The 17,267-nt window shown below is 37.8% G+C and overlaps 2 protein-coding genes and 1 long non-coding RNA gene across 3 annotated transcripts; 1 reads left to right on the top strand and 2 right to left on the bottom strand.

Moving 5' to 3' along the window:
• Positions 1-1,095: 1,095 nt before the first annotated feature.
• LOC147920974 (uncharacterized) lies at positions 1,096-2,011 on the top strand. The gene is made up of 3 exons (XR_015590380.1): positions 1,096-1,493; positions 1,610-1,665; positions 1,782-2,011. It is a non-coding gene; the product is annotated as an uncharacterized LOC147920974 (long non-coding RNA).
• A 336-nt stretch (positions 2,012-2,347) lies between these two features.
• On the bottom strand, positions 2,348-3,503 carry LOC147920975 (protein HEAT-INDUCED TAS1 TARGET 4-like). Its single transcript, XM_087501318.1, has 5 exons — positions 3,468-3,503; positions 3,248-3,376; positions 3,017-3,089; positions 2,522-2,925; positions 2,348-2,431 (listed from the first exon to the last, which is right to left on the bottom strand). The coding sequence occupies exons 1-5, from the start codon at positions 3,501-3,503 to the stop codon at positions 2,348-2,350; spliced, it is 726 nt and encodes a 241-aa protein (XP_087357444.1).
• Positions 3,504-16,734: 13,231 nt separating this feature from the next.
• On the bottom strand, positions 16,735-17,267 carry LOC104768231 (uncharacterized). Its single transcript, XM_087501319.1, has 2 exons — positions 17,124-17,267; positions 16,735-17,067 (listed from the first exon to the last, which is right to left on the bottom strand). Exons 1-2 carry the CDS (start codon positions 17,265-17,267, stop codon positions 16,735-16,737), a joined length of 477 nt encoding a protein of 158 aa, XP_087357445.1.

Genomic DNA, 17,267 nt, shown 5'->3' on the forward strand with positions numbered 1-17,267 from the left:
TCCATAGCAATATTAGGATTTTTTTTTTTTTTTTTATAAATATACAAAATTTTAAAGAATTATTATGAAATACAATTGAATGTTTATAAGGTGAATTATTCTGAATTACATTACTATTAATGATTAAAAAGATGATAGAGAAAAGTATGATGAGACCATTGGACTTTATAATATACTTGAAGGTTAATTTGAACAATTCTAAAAAAATTATTTTGATGGTTTTTATAAAATAATATTCAAGATTTGCGACAGATTTGCTAGATGCATAGCAAATTTGTCGCAATTGCATTTCAAACTTCAAACCCTAAACCCTAAAGACTAATTACATTACTATTAATGATTGAAAAGATGAATCCAAGACTTATAATCAAAGATAGGGCAGTGCAACACAAAACTATCGGAGATATATATATATATATATATATATATGTTTGTCTCAATGTAATGAACATATATAGAAGATATAGTAGAAGATAGTTAATGATTAGAGGAATGCAAAATTGTATAATTTTGGAAAGTTTGATGGTAGAAAAGAGTATGATGAGACCATTGGACCTTATAATATACTTGAAAGTTTATTTGACTAATTTTTTAAATTTTTTTTGATGGGTTTTATAAAATAATATTCAAGATTTGCGACAAATTTGCGACTGATTTGCTAGACATTTAGCAAATCCGTCGCAAATCCATCGCAAACTACTCAAGTTATAGCATTTTCCTCGCAAATATTGACACAAATGACAACTTCAAAACCTAAACGCGAAAGACTTTGCAAGGGATTTGCTACGGTTTCTCGCAATTCTCTAGCAGATTTTTCAAAAAATTGATTTTTTTTTGAATTTTAGTTTATGGATTTATTTGTTAAAATTTTAAACATTTGGGAGAATTAAGTATCTGGAAACAAAAATTGTATATTTTTTATAATTTTGCTAGGCTTTTGCGAGGGACCTTAGCAATTCCCTAACAATATTTGCAAGGTATTTGAGACACTGTGTTTTTCTAATTATTTTGCGAATGAACTTAATTATGTTATTAAATTATTTGTAAATAGTTTTTGTGATATACTCTAGTTTGTCTTTTTTAGTATAATGATAACATAAGAAAAAACTTTTAAAATACAAATAAACAGACTTGTTTCTGATTGACTAATTCTTAAAGGAGAGGGTCACACCTCATTTGATATCCACCGTTGATAACAATAAAAGGAATGGATGGATTTACTTTTTTGACTTCCCTTCTCTACCTCTTAACATTATCTCCTCTTCCTACGAGATCTATGGCTCCCTTCCCTCTCTCTCTTAGCCATGGCTGCTTAGCGTTTATAGCGGAGATGATGATTTGGAGAGGGAACCGAAAATATATTTTTCTGGTGGCGGCGCGAGGAGAGGTAGCGATGTTCGTGAGATGTAAAGAGCGAGGAAGGAGGATGATGGTGCTTGTGGTTCAGAGGAGCCAATGGTATTTTTCTCGATTATACAACAGATCTGATATAGGTATGTTTTTCGGTCCTTAGATTTCGTTCGTCGGCACCTAGCTGAAAAAAAATTAGAGTTTTGTATTGCAATCTCGTTTATTTTCCTCAGTTTATGAATATTATTCTGTTTTATAGATTCACAAAAGCAAAAACGAATAAAGGCAACAGGTTTAAGCTCGACAACAATTTCGGTTAGTCTTTTCCTTCACTGCTTCGATTTTGTGATGTTAGCTTGGTATTGAAATCAATATTAATCTTTCTGTGTGTGTGTATGTGTATCTTATTTTTGGTGATTTTTTATTTTCAGAAAAGAGGAAGACTGAATGTTTAAAAAGAACATAGCAAAGCAATGAGAGAGAAGTCACGACACGAAGGAGCTGTGGACTGTGGTGACTAAAGGGTCAACGACAAAAAGAGACAAGTCAACAAAATAGATTATGTAACTTGTAAATTTGGTGTATATATATTTTTTTTTAATGTTGATATTTTGTATCAAGTTTTTATTTCATATAAATATATATAGAAATATTTAATTAAGTTTTTTGTAAACTACTATTTATTTTAAGTGCAGTTTTAATTACTTTTAATCAAAATAAATTTTTCTAATCACAAACTGCAAAAATGGCTAATTATGGTTCAATTTCATATTAATAATTTTTTTCAAAGGTTGCGACCGAAAATAAAGTTGCAATTGTAATAGCAAAATTTGCGAGAGATTAACTAGAAACTAAATTTGGTTCCTAGCAAATATTGCGAGGGATTTGCAACGTTGACCAATTTGCGAGAAGCGATTTGCGAGGAATTGACTTTCCTCGCAAATCCGTTGCTTTAGTCGATTTGCGAGGGATTTATTAGATATTCTTCCATCGCAAATCAATTGTTTTCTTGTAGTGATATTGATACAGCATGGAGACCTTTATATATAGATCCTTTGGACATAGGTCCCCGGTACTTTCCCTAACAAATTAAAACATAGAATACATAAGCTTGTTGTCTAATGAAATCATAAAAAAAGTTGTTGTAAAATCTGAATTTATGGTTTTGTACCTTTTTGATATTCTGATAATCTGGTTGAAAGATAGCCAAGGATGCTCCAATGGGGTGAAACTGGAGTTGGGGTAATGCCTCATGTAATTTATACCTTCGTTGTACTGAAGCTATACGAACATGAGAGTGATCCTTTGGTGGAGAATAAGCAGGTGGCTTTCGACAACCTACATACTTCCAGTGTTTTGCCAATGGTATACCTCCATGCTTTACAAACTCTAAGCCTTTGGCGATAGAGTGTGTGTAACAATAATGCCCTTCTTTTGAGTGGTTCTCCAATCCTTTAGCTTGATCAGCGTAATCAACCAAATACTGAGCCGAATAATCAGTGTATGTTGCATCATACTTTAAAATAAATCTTAGTGCACTAATCAACTCAGCAACCACAATAGCCCAGCAAGTATCTGCGAAAATAGAAAGTTGAAAGTGATGAGAAAACTTTCAGATATTCAAGATACACACAATAGAATCATTAGTTTGGGAAAGAGATCTCACTATGAGGTCCTTGATCTCTTATCCAACCCATGTACTTTTTCCAGTTAATACCCTTCAAAGAGTCGGACACGACCTGAAAACCAACACATGATAGTTGCAATAAAACATAACGACGACCGACTATTAGTAAACCCATATATTTCGTACACAACCACTGATTATTCTATAACAGTATAATTTAATAGAATATTACCGTGTGCTTTTTCCACCAAGCGTATGAAGTGTTTCCACCTTCTCGACAATTTCGATCTGATCATCATCAGGTTTGGAGGATATGATCATAGCCATAATCGGACCAGGGATATACTTTTGAACACTCTCAAAGAACTCATAAACTTCTTTAGGTATAGTGAGCTTGCACTACACACATATACAACATATAAGTAATCCTATTAGTAGTTATTAGTTAACATTGCCTAACATAGTAACATATAGTTATGTTGTCACTTACCTTCACAGGGATCGTATTTGGACCTTGGTCACTCATCTTTGTTCAGACAGAGTGCCTGCCAGGGTTTCAAAAGACATAACAGATTAGAGAGGTTGAAGTATTGATATCATAAAATTTAAGATGCTAATGCAATGATAAATCAAAGCAACATATTTTCCATATCAAGCTCTACACTACACACCTCAATAAACTTTTAGCATCAAGTTATTTCTTTTCAAGTCATCGAAACCCACTTCATAACTATTTAGTGCTCATGTAACAAAAGCACAACCAACTTCTAAGCATCGCTTAAGAAAAGATTGTAGATTTAAAAGGTCCCAACAAGGAAAAGAAATCAACAAACAGAGCCAAGGGAAGACACGCATAAAAGAAAGAGAGACAAAAACTGGCAAACCAAATCGAAATCACAAGAAGTTTATTGGAGATTTGTGTTTGAATAGAGGAGAGACGAAGCTCAAAACGTCTTAAAAATGGAAGCTTGAAACGGAGAAATGCTAGAGGATCGGAGCAGACAGATGAGATTCGAACTTAGGTGGAAAATATAAACTCAAGATGCAAACTTTTATCTTTTATATGTCTCTCTGAGGTTCATTTCACAAGAAAAAGGTTTGGTCTTTCTACAAAACAAACACATCACAAAAAAAAAACACTCGTCTTTAGCTTTGATTCTTGAAAAAAATGAACTTTTTTTCTGATAAATAAGCAAGCTTTTATGGTTCCTTGGGTTACATTACCCAAAAAGTGCAAGTCTTTCTACAAAACAAACACAAAAAACACTCGTCTTTCTCTCTGATTCTTGAAAAAAATGGAACTTTTTCTCATAAATAAGCGAGCTTTTATGTTTCATTAGGTTACATTTCCCAAAAAGTTCAAGTCTTTCTGCAAAATAAGACTCTGTTACCTGAATGTTTAGTTTCCTAGAGTGACCCACGACGTTGTTATCTCGTTTCTGCACCAAACCGAATCACTTCAAAAATATAGTTTTCGTTGAATAAGAAGCACAAAAATGAAAGAAAGCTAGCATCTTTACTACGCTGAAATCCTAAGGAAGTCGTTACCTATTTACTGAAACAGTGACAGACGTTCTCTCTTGTGTCACTAACAAAAGAGAAGAAAATGAAACTCAGTAGAGGTGAAGTGAAGTAAGAAGAAGAAGTACAGAAAGAGTTTTGTTATCCTACATGAGTCCACACTCATGCTCTCTACATATATGCATCCTTACTTTTATTTTTCTTATTTATTAAATCATCAATATATTCATGAAATCATTTTCTAATTTCTATAAGCTATTTTTATTTTGTCAACACTCTATTTTATTTTCTTTGGGAGGAAGGATATTTGTTTGATAAATTATATATATACACTCCAATCGGACAACTGTTTTGTCAGTCAAGAATGTTTTAGAAACCCAAAAACATGAAATGTTTAATTTTTTAAAATCCTATACACTTCCAGGGAGTTAGTTAAATTCTAGTTCGTGTTATGCATGATTGCATGATTTGCATCTATATATGTAACCATTCATGCACATATTCGTTTGATAAAATCTCATAAAATACATCTATTACCTTAGTCATTTATGCTTTAAAAAGAAACTCGCAATCACGTACGTAGTTAGAACTAATTAAGAAGACGGGAGTCGTATATAACAAAACATAAATTCACCAAAACAAAATAATCTCACAAACACATCCCCGTCAAAAAGGAAAACTATGGACAACGATATTTACTAATTAAGCCCATTAACACGTTACACATTTTTAATTTTCAATTGAGAGTTCTCCAGAGATCCGGTTTTGTTTTTCCTAATTTGTTCTTTTAAACTTGTTAGAGTTTCTATAGATTGTGTATTCCATGATTTTTTTTTTTTTATATGGTTCTAAGATCTTTTTTGCGGTTGAAGTTTTTTTTTCCCTCGAATTCAAACCTCCTCTAATTTTTGATTAAGCATTTTAATATTAAATCTGCGTTAAGAATTAAATTTGCAAGTAAAAAAAGAAAGCCATCTCTTTGTCTTTGATCAAGAATTACGTTGGTTGCAAAGAAGCTTTTTTTTTTCAAAAAAAATTTAGTTCTTTGGAAAGTTTTTTTTTTTTTTTTTTTGTGTTTTGCTAAACTGTAAGTATCATATAAATGAACAATCAGGTTTTACAAAATGTATAGAACCTAAAAATATTTTGAATCCTTGGCAAAAAAAGGTAAAAACAAGGATACAAAAAACAAACTGGGATAAGATATTGATGGTTTATCGCAGCCACAACTCCATTAGATTTCTGAATTTTCTCCTCTGTTTTCTCGCGGTGATGATGTTTTTGACTTCGCGATCGATGAGCTTAAAAACTGCTTGCACGGGTAGGGACTGTTGGTTGTGCAGGACATTGTTTCTTTGCTTCCAGATATGATAAAGAGTGGCTTGAACTACTATCTTCCTGAGAGTTGACGGGGCTTTGTGGGAGCGTGATTTGATCCAAAAAGGAGCTCTGACCAAGAGCAGAGCAAGCGATGATGGTTATCCAGTCTTGAGAGAACTTGTCTCCAAATCTCAGAAACGAAACTGCAGGTTAGGAAAAGGTGGTCTCTAGATTCCACTTCACTTGAGCAAATACAGCAATCGGAGGGTATGTCTAGACCCCAAGAAACCAACCTCTCTCTTGTCGGTAGCCTGTTTAGGTGCACAAGCCACATATTAAAAGCATGCTTTGGGATGCCACCTTTAAACCAAACAGATGTCGACCACTCTTTTTCCTCTTGCCTTGGCCTGAGTATCTCCCAAGTTTTAGACGAAGAGTAAACCTGGTTAGGGACCCCTTCGATGGCCCAATAGTACGTGTCTTGATCGAGGCTTGAGGTTGGATGCTGAATGGAGGTAAGGTGCACATGAAGCGAGAGAGCTGCGTCTGATCTTGGGGCGGGCAGAGTCCAACCTTGGTCATCACAAGCGTCTCCCACAGTAGCATTAATGGCCAGTCGCAACACTCTAGGACCTCCACTGCCTAGTAGCTTGATAAGTGGTCCGAGAGGAGTCCAATGATCAAACCAAAAACTAGTTTTCTGGCCGTTACCCACCTTAGCTCTGATAAATTGTTCTGCTAAAGGTCTCAGCTTCAGTAGTGAGTTCCATGTCCAAGAGTGCGTTGGTGCTTCTTTCACTGTCCAAAAGGTATTGTTTCGCAGATAATGAAACTTGTGCCAGTTAGCCCACAGAGAGCCATTATCTGAGAATAGTAGCCAAACAAATCTCAAGCATAGCACCTTATTCCACTCTTTAAAGCTCCGAAGCCCCAAACCTCCTTCGGCTTTAGGCAAACACACTGTGGACCATGCAACTCTTGCTCCTTTTTTGTTTTCGATATTACCTGACCAGAGGAAGCGACTACAGAGGGATTCAATCCGTTTTATGCAACCTTTAGGAAGCATGAACGTAGAAATCCAGAAGTTTATAGTACCAGATATGACTGATTTTAAGAGCTGCAGTCGACCTGCAAATGATAGAGAGCAACAGTTCTTGGGCTGTAAAGGCGCTATCATTTGCAGGTCGCAACAGTTCTTTCTACCTTTAGTACGATCCGACATCTGAGTTCCACAACTATTCTATTATGTGGAATCCGAGTCACATAGTGTAAGCATATTTACCACAATCCTAATGATAATGATAAGATCAAAACTGAACTACAACTTGATCAAAGAGAAAAGAAGAAACAAACGCTTAGTGGTTTCCTTCGTTTAAGGGAGATCAACTCCACGATTCCATTTTCTACTATGATAATTATGTTCCTCGTTTCTAGGATTAGTTATTCGATCCTTTTGGGTTCACTTTGTGTATTTAAAGACCTCGTGGTCATGAAAGAGGAATATACTTGATTTACACATTCTCTTTGCTTTGAAGAGGGACCTCTTATGATAAATAAAGAAGAGATCAAAGACTGAATTTTCTGTGTATTGCTTTGGACCTAAAGGTCGAGTATATATACAATTTTACAAAACTTGAAGATCAAGCTAAGAGAATATACGATAAGTACAAACTAAATATATGCATATCTAAAATATGTAAACATTCTATTCTCTATTCTCCATTACCCCCCTCAAGCTGGAGCATGAAGATCCAAAATGCCCAGCTTGTCTCGAAACTCATCGAACTCCCGTTGTCCCAATGCTTTAGTGAAAATGTCCGCAAGTTGCATTGTCGTATGAACATAAGCTGCAACAATACGTCCTGCCTTGATTTCATCGCGGATAAAATGACAGTCCTTTTCGATATGTTTTGTTCTCTCATGAAACACCGGATTCACACTAATGTGTAGAGCAGCCTTATTGTCACAGGAAAGACGCATCGGTTGCGTCAACACCACACCTAAATCGAGAAGAAGATTTTTCACCCATTTCAACTCCTTTGTTGTCATAGACATTGCTCTATACTCGGCTTCGGCCGACGATTGACTGACCACATCTTGCTTCTTCGTTTTCCAAGAAATTGGTGACTGTCCAAGTTGAATAAACCAGCCCGTACAAGAACGTCGTGTTAGTTTGCAGCCGGCGTAGTCGGAATCACACCACCCGGTGATTTGAAGATCACAGTCCGCTCGAAGCAATATACCTTGCCCTGGACTACTTTTCAAATATCGAAGAACCCGAACAGCAGCATCCCAATGTTCCTCTCGCGAAGCACTCATGAACTGAGACAGAATATGAACAGAGTATGCGAGGTCGGGTCTAGTAACACCAAGATAAATCAATTTACCAACTAGTCGTCTATACGATTCCGGGTTTGTAAGAAATGGACCAACTGCCAAACCAAGTCGATGATGTTGCTCAAGAGGAAAAAATATCGGTTTCAAATCTAACAGCCCAGTCTCCGCTAGAAGATCAAGCACATACTTCCTTTGACTCAAATAAATCCCCTTTGGACTTCTCGAGACTTCGATGCCTAAAAAATATTTTAACACACCCAAATCCTTCATGTAAAAACATGTGCTAAGATATTTTTTAAACTCTTCGATCGCGCGTACAGTGTTTCCCGTGATGACCAAGTCATCCACATAAACCAGTACTCTAATTTCGACTCCATTTTTCTTGAAAACAAACAGAGAATAATCCGCAAAGGACTGATCAAAACCATACTTTTCAAGTGAAGAGGCAAGCTTAGCAAACCAACAACGTGGAGCCTGCTTCAAACCGTATAGCGACTTCCGCAGTCTACATACTTTACCATCATGTCGTGAAGGAAATCCAGGTGGTAACGTCATATACACTTCCTCTTCAAGATCGCCGTGAAGAAAAGCGTTATGTACGTCCATCTGATGTACCTCCCAGTTACGAGCTGCAACCACAGATAGAAAGGCTCTCACCTTAGTCATCTTAACAACTGGAGCAAATGTTTCACCGTAATCTACTCCAGCAACCTGTCGATTTCCTAAGACAACTAGTCTCGCTTTATACCTCTCAACTGCTCCATCCGAACGATGCTTAATTCTAAACACCCATTGACAGCCAATTGCCTTTTTATTCTTTGGTAAATCCTCAAGTGTCCATGTCTTATTCAGCTCAAGTGACCCTATTTCACTACCCACTGCATTTCTCCATCGATCATCTTTCATTGCTTCTGCAAAGCTCCGCGGTTCATGTGCACTAGTAATTGTAGCTAAGAACACTTTATGACTTTCAGAAAACCTACTACATGAAACCACAGCAGCAATAGGGTAAGGCTTGTTCGAGTCAACACATACAAAACTTGTGTCATAATCTTTGAGATATCCAGGTTGTTTACGTTCTCTGCTCCCAGCACGCGGAGGTGCCGTACTTTGTTCTGGTTCGTGTGTATCATTTGCGTTCTGCTCAACGACATCATCTCCTTCAACGTCACCGTCGGAGATATCATTACTATCACTGTCGCTCGATGATAGAGATACGTCAACTCTATCTTGAGTTGAACTTGTCACAACTACCTTATCAGCTTCTACAAAGTCTCTTTGATCATCGTTAGTCGTAGAACCCACTTGTGCTTTGTCCACAAATGGATCTTCAGTTTCACTTCTCTGCGAAGACAAGAAGTGAAGTGTGTCCTCACGAAAGACCACATCTCGTGAAACAACAAACACTTCTTTTTCTATGTCATACACACGCCATCCTTTCTTTCCATGAGGATACCCAACAAAAACACACTTTCTGCTGCGACTCACAAACTTGTCTCCTTTATGATCTTGGTTATGAATGTAACAAACACATCCTATCACACGAAGATGATCATACAAAGGCTGTTTTCCATACAACACTTCATAGGGTGTCTTCCCTTGTAATACTAGAGATGGTGTTCGATTAATCAGATAAGCAGCCGCAAGTGCACATTCTCCCCAAAATTCAACCGGTAAGTGTCCCTCAAACATGACCGCTCTAGCCACGTTAAGCAAATGACGATGTTTTCGCTCCACACATCCGTTCTGTTGCGGTGTTCCAACACAAGACGTCTCATGTTGTATCCCTTGTTCTAAGAAATATGTCGTTAGTGACATGAATTCGCTTCCATTATCACTACGTATTGTTCGAACTTGCTTTCCAAACTGTCGTTTAACCAAAGCAAGAAAATATCTCAACTTTGTTGGAGTTTCACTTTTTGCATTCATGAGATAGATCCAAGTACCACAAGAGTAATCATCAACTATGGTAAGGAAGTATCTTGCTCCTGAGAACGATGGAGTTCTATACGGACCCCAAACATCGCAATGAATCATTTCAAAAATCTCTGAAGTCTTATTATTGCTTAAAGGAAAAGAACGACGAGTTTGTTTTGCGCGGACACAAATTTCACACGCTTTATTCGATAAATCACTACTATCACTACTAAAACCAAAACCAGACAACTTTTGCACTACTTTCAAAGATGGATGTCCCAGACGTCTATGCCACAACTCCACAGACTGACTTGTGTGACCCTTTGTCGCTGCAACTATCTCCATATTCTGAAAGTACATCAACCCTCCAAGAGGTCTACCTATCCCAATCAGCATCCTCGTAGTGCGGTCCTGAACAACACAAAACGGAACAGACATTTGAATAACACAGTTATTTTCTTCCATCAACTGTGAAACCGATATCAAATCAAACCCTAATTTCTCTATGTAGAACACTTCAATCAAACTTAGATGAGAGTTCAACACAACTGTTCCGACTGTATTTCCTACTACTATCCGACCATCAGCCAAAATTATCTGCGTTGGTGTCGATGTTCTCAAGTTTGTAAGAATCTCTTTCTTACATGTCAAGTGATGTGTCGCTCCGCTATCAATTATCCAAGAGGGAGAAATCAACTTACCCGAGGATTGTTCATCTGCTCCGATGGCTGCAGCGTTCATCACACGCTTGACGCTGAGCCACTGTTCATCTGTAAGACCGCACACCGCTGTTTTATCCGCATCCGTGACGGCTACGTTTGCAACACCAACGGTTGGTTGACCAACTACTCTTGCCACGTTTGCACGGGCAACTCCACCTCTTCCTCGTGAGTGTCCGGCTGGTGGTGCAACTCCTCTTCCACGACCCACACGATTTTGTGGTCTGTCACCCCACCACTCTGGAAATCCTAAGATTTGAAAGCACGTTTCAGATCGGTGTCCTGTTCGTCCACAATTTGAACAAACAACTCCAACGTCTCTGTCATCTCCTCGATACTTTGGCTTTTGAATTTGCGCTACAAACGCCATGTTCTCCTGTTTCTCTTCAGGATTCTTTTTCTTCAGTCGAGCATCCTCATCTTGAGTCACCTTCAAGTAAACATACTCGAGAGTAGGCAACGGTTCTTGAGAAAGCAAGTTTGACTTCACCATTCCGTAAACTTCTTCGTCGAGTCCCATCACAAAGTCATGAACCTTATCTTCCTCTCTTCTCTTCTCATCTTCAGCACTGAAGTTACATGTGCAAAGACCACATGTACAGCTCAGCGGAGGTCGATAACATCCAAGACAATCCCAAATCTTCGTAAGCTTTCCGTAGTATGCTTCAATACTCATCCCAGCTTGTTGACAATTTGCAAGTTCTTTTCGCAACTGTTGAACACGAGGTCCGTTGGTAACACGAAATCTCTTTCTTATGTGTTCCCACAAATCTCGTGCCAGCGGTTTATGCGAGATATTAGACAGCAGCTTAGGTTCGATTGTCATTTTAATCCAAGAGACAATTAGTGCATTGATTGGCTTCCAATCATCAAAGTCAGGTGATCCTTCGGTTGGAGATTTGATGGATCCATCGAGAAATCCAAACTTCTTTCATGAGTAAAGAGCGGTCACCAAGTTGATAGCCCACTCTTCATAATTATCTCCTCTCAAGAGAGGACGCGATATGATGCTTCCGGGATTGTCGTTCGAGGTCAAGTCATATGGAGAAATCGTTCGTCATAGATTTTCCATCGTCTTCGGTTTCGATTCAATGTTCTTCACGTCTTCGGTCATTGTCACAGAAAAATCAAGATAGGTTCAATAAAGAGATCGAATATCAGGATCAAATCAGAAAATATTTTATGCCTGCTCTGATACCATGATAAATAAAGAAGAGATCAAAGACTGAATTTTCTGTGTATTGCTTTGGACCTAAAGGTCGAGTATATATACAATTTTACAAAACTTGAAGATCAAGCTAAGAGAATATACGATAAGTACAAACTAAATATACGCATATCTAAAATATGTAAACATTCTATTCTCTATTCTCCATTATCTTATCAGATAACTTGACAAGTTCACTAAGAGATGTGAACTATAATTAGTGTTTTTAGAAATCGAAACTGGATTCGCCTTATCAAATTGCACTGATATATAGTACTCACCAGATTCATAACTTTTAATTTTTAAATAATAGTGAGACAAAATTTACATATTGAAATATACTTCTTCAATCAAAATGATTTTTTTCTTATTTTTGCCAGCTTTAAAAAAAAAAGTAATTTACGATTATATTTCTGAACGATAGAATTTAAAAAATATAGAGACGTAAAAAAACTAATCACAACATAATAATAATATCTCATTAATGGGGTAATAGATTTAAATTCTTAATAGGTTCTATGTTGATGGGAAGCCAATTGGAGAATTTCAGAATTTCGAAACAATGGGTGTGGAGTGTGGTTTATCCAAAGAACCAACCTATTAACTTTGAAAGAATGTTTTCTCATTAATGAATCAGATAGTACATCAGTCACTTATATACAATATGAGATAAGCTAAGTAAAAGGAAGCTTAGCTAACTGATATAATAATACATATATATCATAATAGACCCCCCTCAAGCCGAATCATCCTGTAAGAAGACGCTTGACCCCGATAAACGAGAGAGAATAGACTGGAAGGATCCTGTATGTAAAGGTTTCGTCAAGATATCAGCAAGTTGATTGACGGTAGAGACGTGTAAAACAGAGATGAATCCAGCCTTCACTTGATCTCTTGTAATATGGCAGTCGATCTCAACATGTTTAGTCATCTCGTGAAAAACTGGATTATTGGCAATGTGCATAGCTGACTTGTTATCACAGAACAATTTGGCCGGAGTATCCACCTGTATGTGTAGATCCTTCAATAGTTGATGCAGCCACAAAAGTTCTTTAGTCGCCAATGCCATGCTTCTATATTCTGCCTCAGTGCTACTGGAACTCGCCACATCTTGCTTCTTGGATTTCCAACTGATCAAAGAAGAACCGAGAAACACGCAGACTCCAGAAACAGACCTTCTTGTGTCAGTACACGTACCCCAGTCAACATCAGCAAAGCCATTGAGACAAATCTCTGTCTCCTTTGAGTAGAATAAACCTTGGCCAGGATTATTCTTGAGATACTTCAGTAGTTGATGAGCCGCATGTAAATGCACATCAGTCGGACAAGAAATGAACTGGCTTAATCGGTGTACTGCAAAAGTGATATCAGGACGAGTGATACACAAGTACAACAGACGTCCAACCAATTCTCTGTAGGGTTTGGCATCATCAAGTAAAGTCCCTGTTTCGTTACTCAGAGGTATCTTAGGATCCATAGGAATTGGTTTGGGTTTACTACCTAATAATCTTGTATCCGCCAGTAAATCTAGGAAATACTTCCTTTAACAGACTGAAATACCATCAGAATTCCGAGCAATCTCTAAGCCTAAGAAGAATTTTGCTGGTCCTAGATCCTTCATCTTAAACTAACGAGCTAGTGCCGCCTTAATGGATCTAACAGCTTCATCACTATCACTGGCTATAAGTATATCATCAACATATACTAAGATAGCAGTGTAAGAGGTATCTGTTATCTTTGTGAACAGTGTGTTATCAGCATAGGACTGTTCAAAGCCTTCATCAGTCAAAGCTTTGGATAAACACTTGTACCATTGTCGGGAAGCTTGCTTCAAACCGTAGATAGACTTATGCAAGCGTAGAACCGGATTAGGAGGTAGGGTTGTACCCTCAGGCGGAGTATATCCTTCCGGCAAGCTCATATAGATCTCTTCTTCTAGATCACTGTGTAAGAAAACATTCGTCACATCCATTTGAGTCAAGCTCCATCCTTTTTTAGCAGCCAGGCCTAAAATCATCTTCACACTAGCAAGTTTAGCAACAGGCGAAAAAGTATCAAAGTAATCAACTCCTTCTTGTTGTGTGAATCCTTTAGCAACTAATCTAGCTTTATCTCGTTCAATAGAACCGTCAGAATTACACTTGATAGTGTAGACCCATTTACAACCAACCACATTCTTCCCTGGTGGTAATGACGTAACACTCCAAGTTCGTAAAGCCTCCATAGCATCAAGCTCCACGTTCATAGCCTTTGTCCACCACACAGATATTATGGCTTGTCGGAAGTTTTTGGGTTCGGTTTCAACCGAAATGGAAAGGACATAAGCTTGATATGTAGGTTTTAAACAAGAATAAGAGAGAACAGAGGAAAGAGGGTATGGTGTAGTGATCTGTTTTGGTGTAGGAATTGAAATTTGGGAATTGTTATGTTGTATTAAAGAACAGTGATAGTCAGAGAGATAACCTAAAGCCTTAGTTGTACGTTTGGGTCTCGCAATGGGCAAGGAGATCACAGACGTCTCGATAGGTTGAGTCTCTGAACTAGAGACACCAGAGTGTGTATGGCCAGATAGTGTGGATGATGACAATGATGGTATATGTATGGTATGATCATGCATGGGTGTAATAGCAGTGTCAGATATGTTAGGAGCAGGTAAAGGAAGTACACGATTGTTAAAGAAATCCGTATGAGGAATAGTAGTCTTATAAGGAAAAATATTTTCATGAAAGATGACATTTCTAGAAACCGAAACTACATTTGTATCCAAATGAAGAACCTTGTAACCTTTATACCCAGATGCATAGCCTAAGAACACACATTGATCAGCCCGAGGACTAAATTTATGCCTATCTTTCACTAAAGTTGACAAATAACATAGACAACCAAAAGATTTAAGAAAAGAGTATTCAGGTTTCTTGTGTAAAAGCAACTCATAAGGTGTTTTATGATCTAAAACAGCAGAAGGTATCCTATTGATCAGAAAAACAGTAGTGTAAACACAAGAACTCCAACAGAGCAAAGGAACATTGGACTGAAATAACAGGGATCTAGCGACATTTAACAGATGTTGATGTTTTCGCTCAACAACAGAGTTCTGTTGAGGAGTATAAGCACAAGAAAACTGATGAACCATGCCATGTTGTTGTATTAAATCCTGAAAAGCTAATTCAGGGGCATTATCAGTTCGTATCTCTTTAATCTTGGACTTGTATTGAGTATGAACATGTATAAGAAAATTGGGGAAAGACTTTGAAACATCACTTTTATTGCGTAACATATAAATCCAGGTTACACGAGTGCAATCATCAACTATTGTAAGAATAGACTATGTAGAAAATGGACCCCAAACATCTAGATGGACAAGATCAAATGGAGAGGAAGACCTATGATTATGAGACTCAAAGGATAGACGTTTCTGCTTAGCTAAAAGACATATGGGACATATAGACTCATTATCGAAACTAGACTTAGACAATTGTAAAATACCAGATAAACTCTTTAACTTGTCAGAAGATGGGTGTCCAAGGCGTTGGTGCCAGAGAGTGCCATCAACTCGCAAGGATCCAACAAAATGTGAAATGTCGGAAGATGCAGCAGGTTTGAAAATGTAAAGATTATGCAGAAGAACACCTCTACCAATCGTCAAGTCTTGAATAAACTCATGTATATAACATGAATCAAAAAAAGAAATGAGCAGACATGTTGTTTCGTTGTAAGAGTGAGCTAACATAAATGAGATTAAACTTAAAGAAGGAACATGAAGAACATCATGCAGTATGAGGGAAGATGACAAATGCACAGTGCCACAATGTGCAATAGCCACCCAGGTGTCATCAGGTAGAGAGACTGTCACCCCTGAAACATCCATAGTCTCATTCAACATTGTAAGATCCGAACAAACATGACTAGTAGCTCCAGTGTCTATTATCCAACTACCATGAGGAAGTTTAGTAGAAAGAGAAGATAAGCATTGATGTTGAAAAGTGAGAGTATTATGTTCGAAACAAAGAGAAGTAGAAGGAAAAGTGTCAGGGAAAATGATTGTACCCGAAGAAGACTCCTCAGCCATAATACCATGTGCAGTGATAGACACAGCAAATGAGGAAGGGGCCGGAGTCTCTGAAGACTTAGCACGAACAGAGAGTTGTTGAATCAAAGATTGAGCTTGTTCTGGAGTAATCTGACTAACATCGAGATTAACTACACTCGAAGCAGGTGGAGGTAAGTATGGCATACCCTCCGCAGTAGAAGTAGAACCAGTAGTAACATTGGCAACCGCATGAGACTGTTGTTGAGGAGGAAACTGTCCTCTTGGTTGAAAGGACTGAGAAGGATAACTCTGTGGTCGCTGGGAAGACTGATAAGTGATCTTATAGCCAGGTATATATCCTGGAGGATAACCATGAAGTTTATAACACTTCTGGACTACATGACCAGTCATGCCATAGTGAGTACATAACGGTCGTGAAGACCTTGGCCTAAAAGTATTCTGAACCGCAGCATAAACTTCGTTATCAGATTGACCAGCAAACGGATTATAAGATACCTCCTCCATAGGTGTAGCAGTATGAGAAGCCTGAAAAATGACACCATCATTCTTGGAAGTAGGCTTGATAGTAGTGGTTCTTTCATCCTGTGTCACCATATGAAAAACTTCTTCAAGAGATGGGATAGGTTTCATCATTAGAATCTGTCGGCGAGAAGATGCATAAGACTCATTTAAACCCATAAGAAACTTAATAATCCGGACATTCGCATCTCCCACAAGTGCAAACAGGAAGCTCTACATAGTTACAATATTCCTCCCATAGTGTAACAAGCTCAGTGTAGTAAGCACTGATATCCATGGAGCCTTGTTGCAGATTGCTTAATCGTTGTTCAATCTCAAAAATGCGAGGAGCATCATCCTGCTTAAAACGAGATATAATATTCTTCCACACACCCTTTGCGGTGGGAATGAATAAGATACTCTGGCCAATCTTCTTGGATACAGAGCTCATCAACCAAGTAGAAACCATGTCGTTACAATGCGACCAAGATCCATAATCACGATGACCATCAGATGGTTTCTGAATTGTCCATCAATGAAACCCAATTTGTTACGCACATTTAGTGCCATACGAACATATCTACGCCATGAATGAAACTCTGAACCAGTACTCAACCTATCAGAGATCAAAGCCATACTAGCATGATCCGAGCTATGAAGAAAATAAGGATTGTCATACTGATCAGTAGAAGAACGCGATGAACTATCATGCGCCGCCAT

Source organism: Camelina sativa, chromosome 19, assembly GCF_030686135.1.
Source record: "Camelina sativa cultivar CO46 ecotype springtype chromosome 19, ASM3068613v1".
NCBI classification, from domain to species: domain Eukaryota; kingdom Viridiplantae; phylum Streptophyta; class Magnoliopsida; order Brassicales; family Brassicaceae; genus Camelina; species Camelina sativa.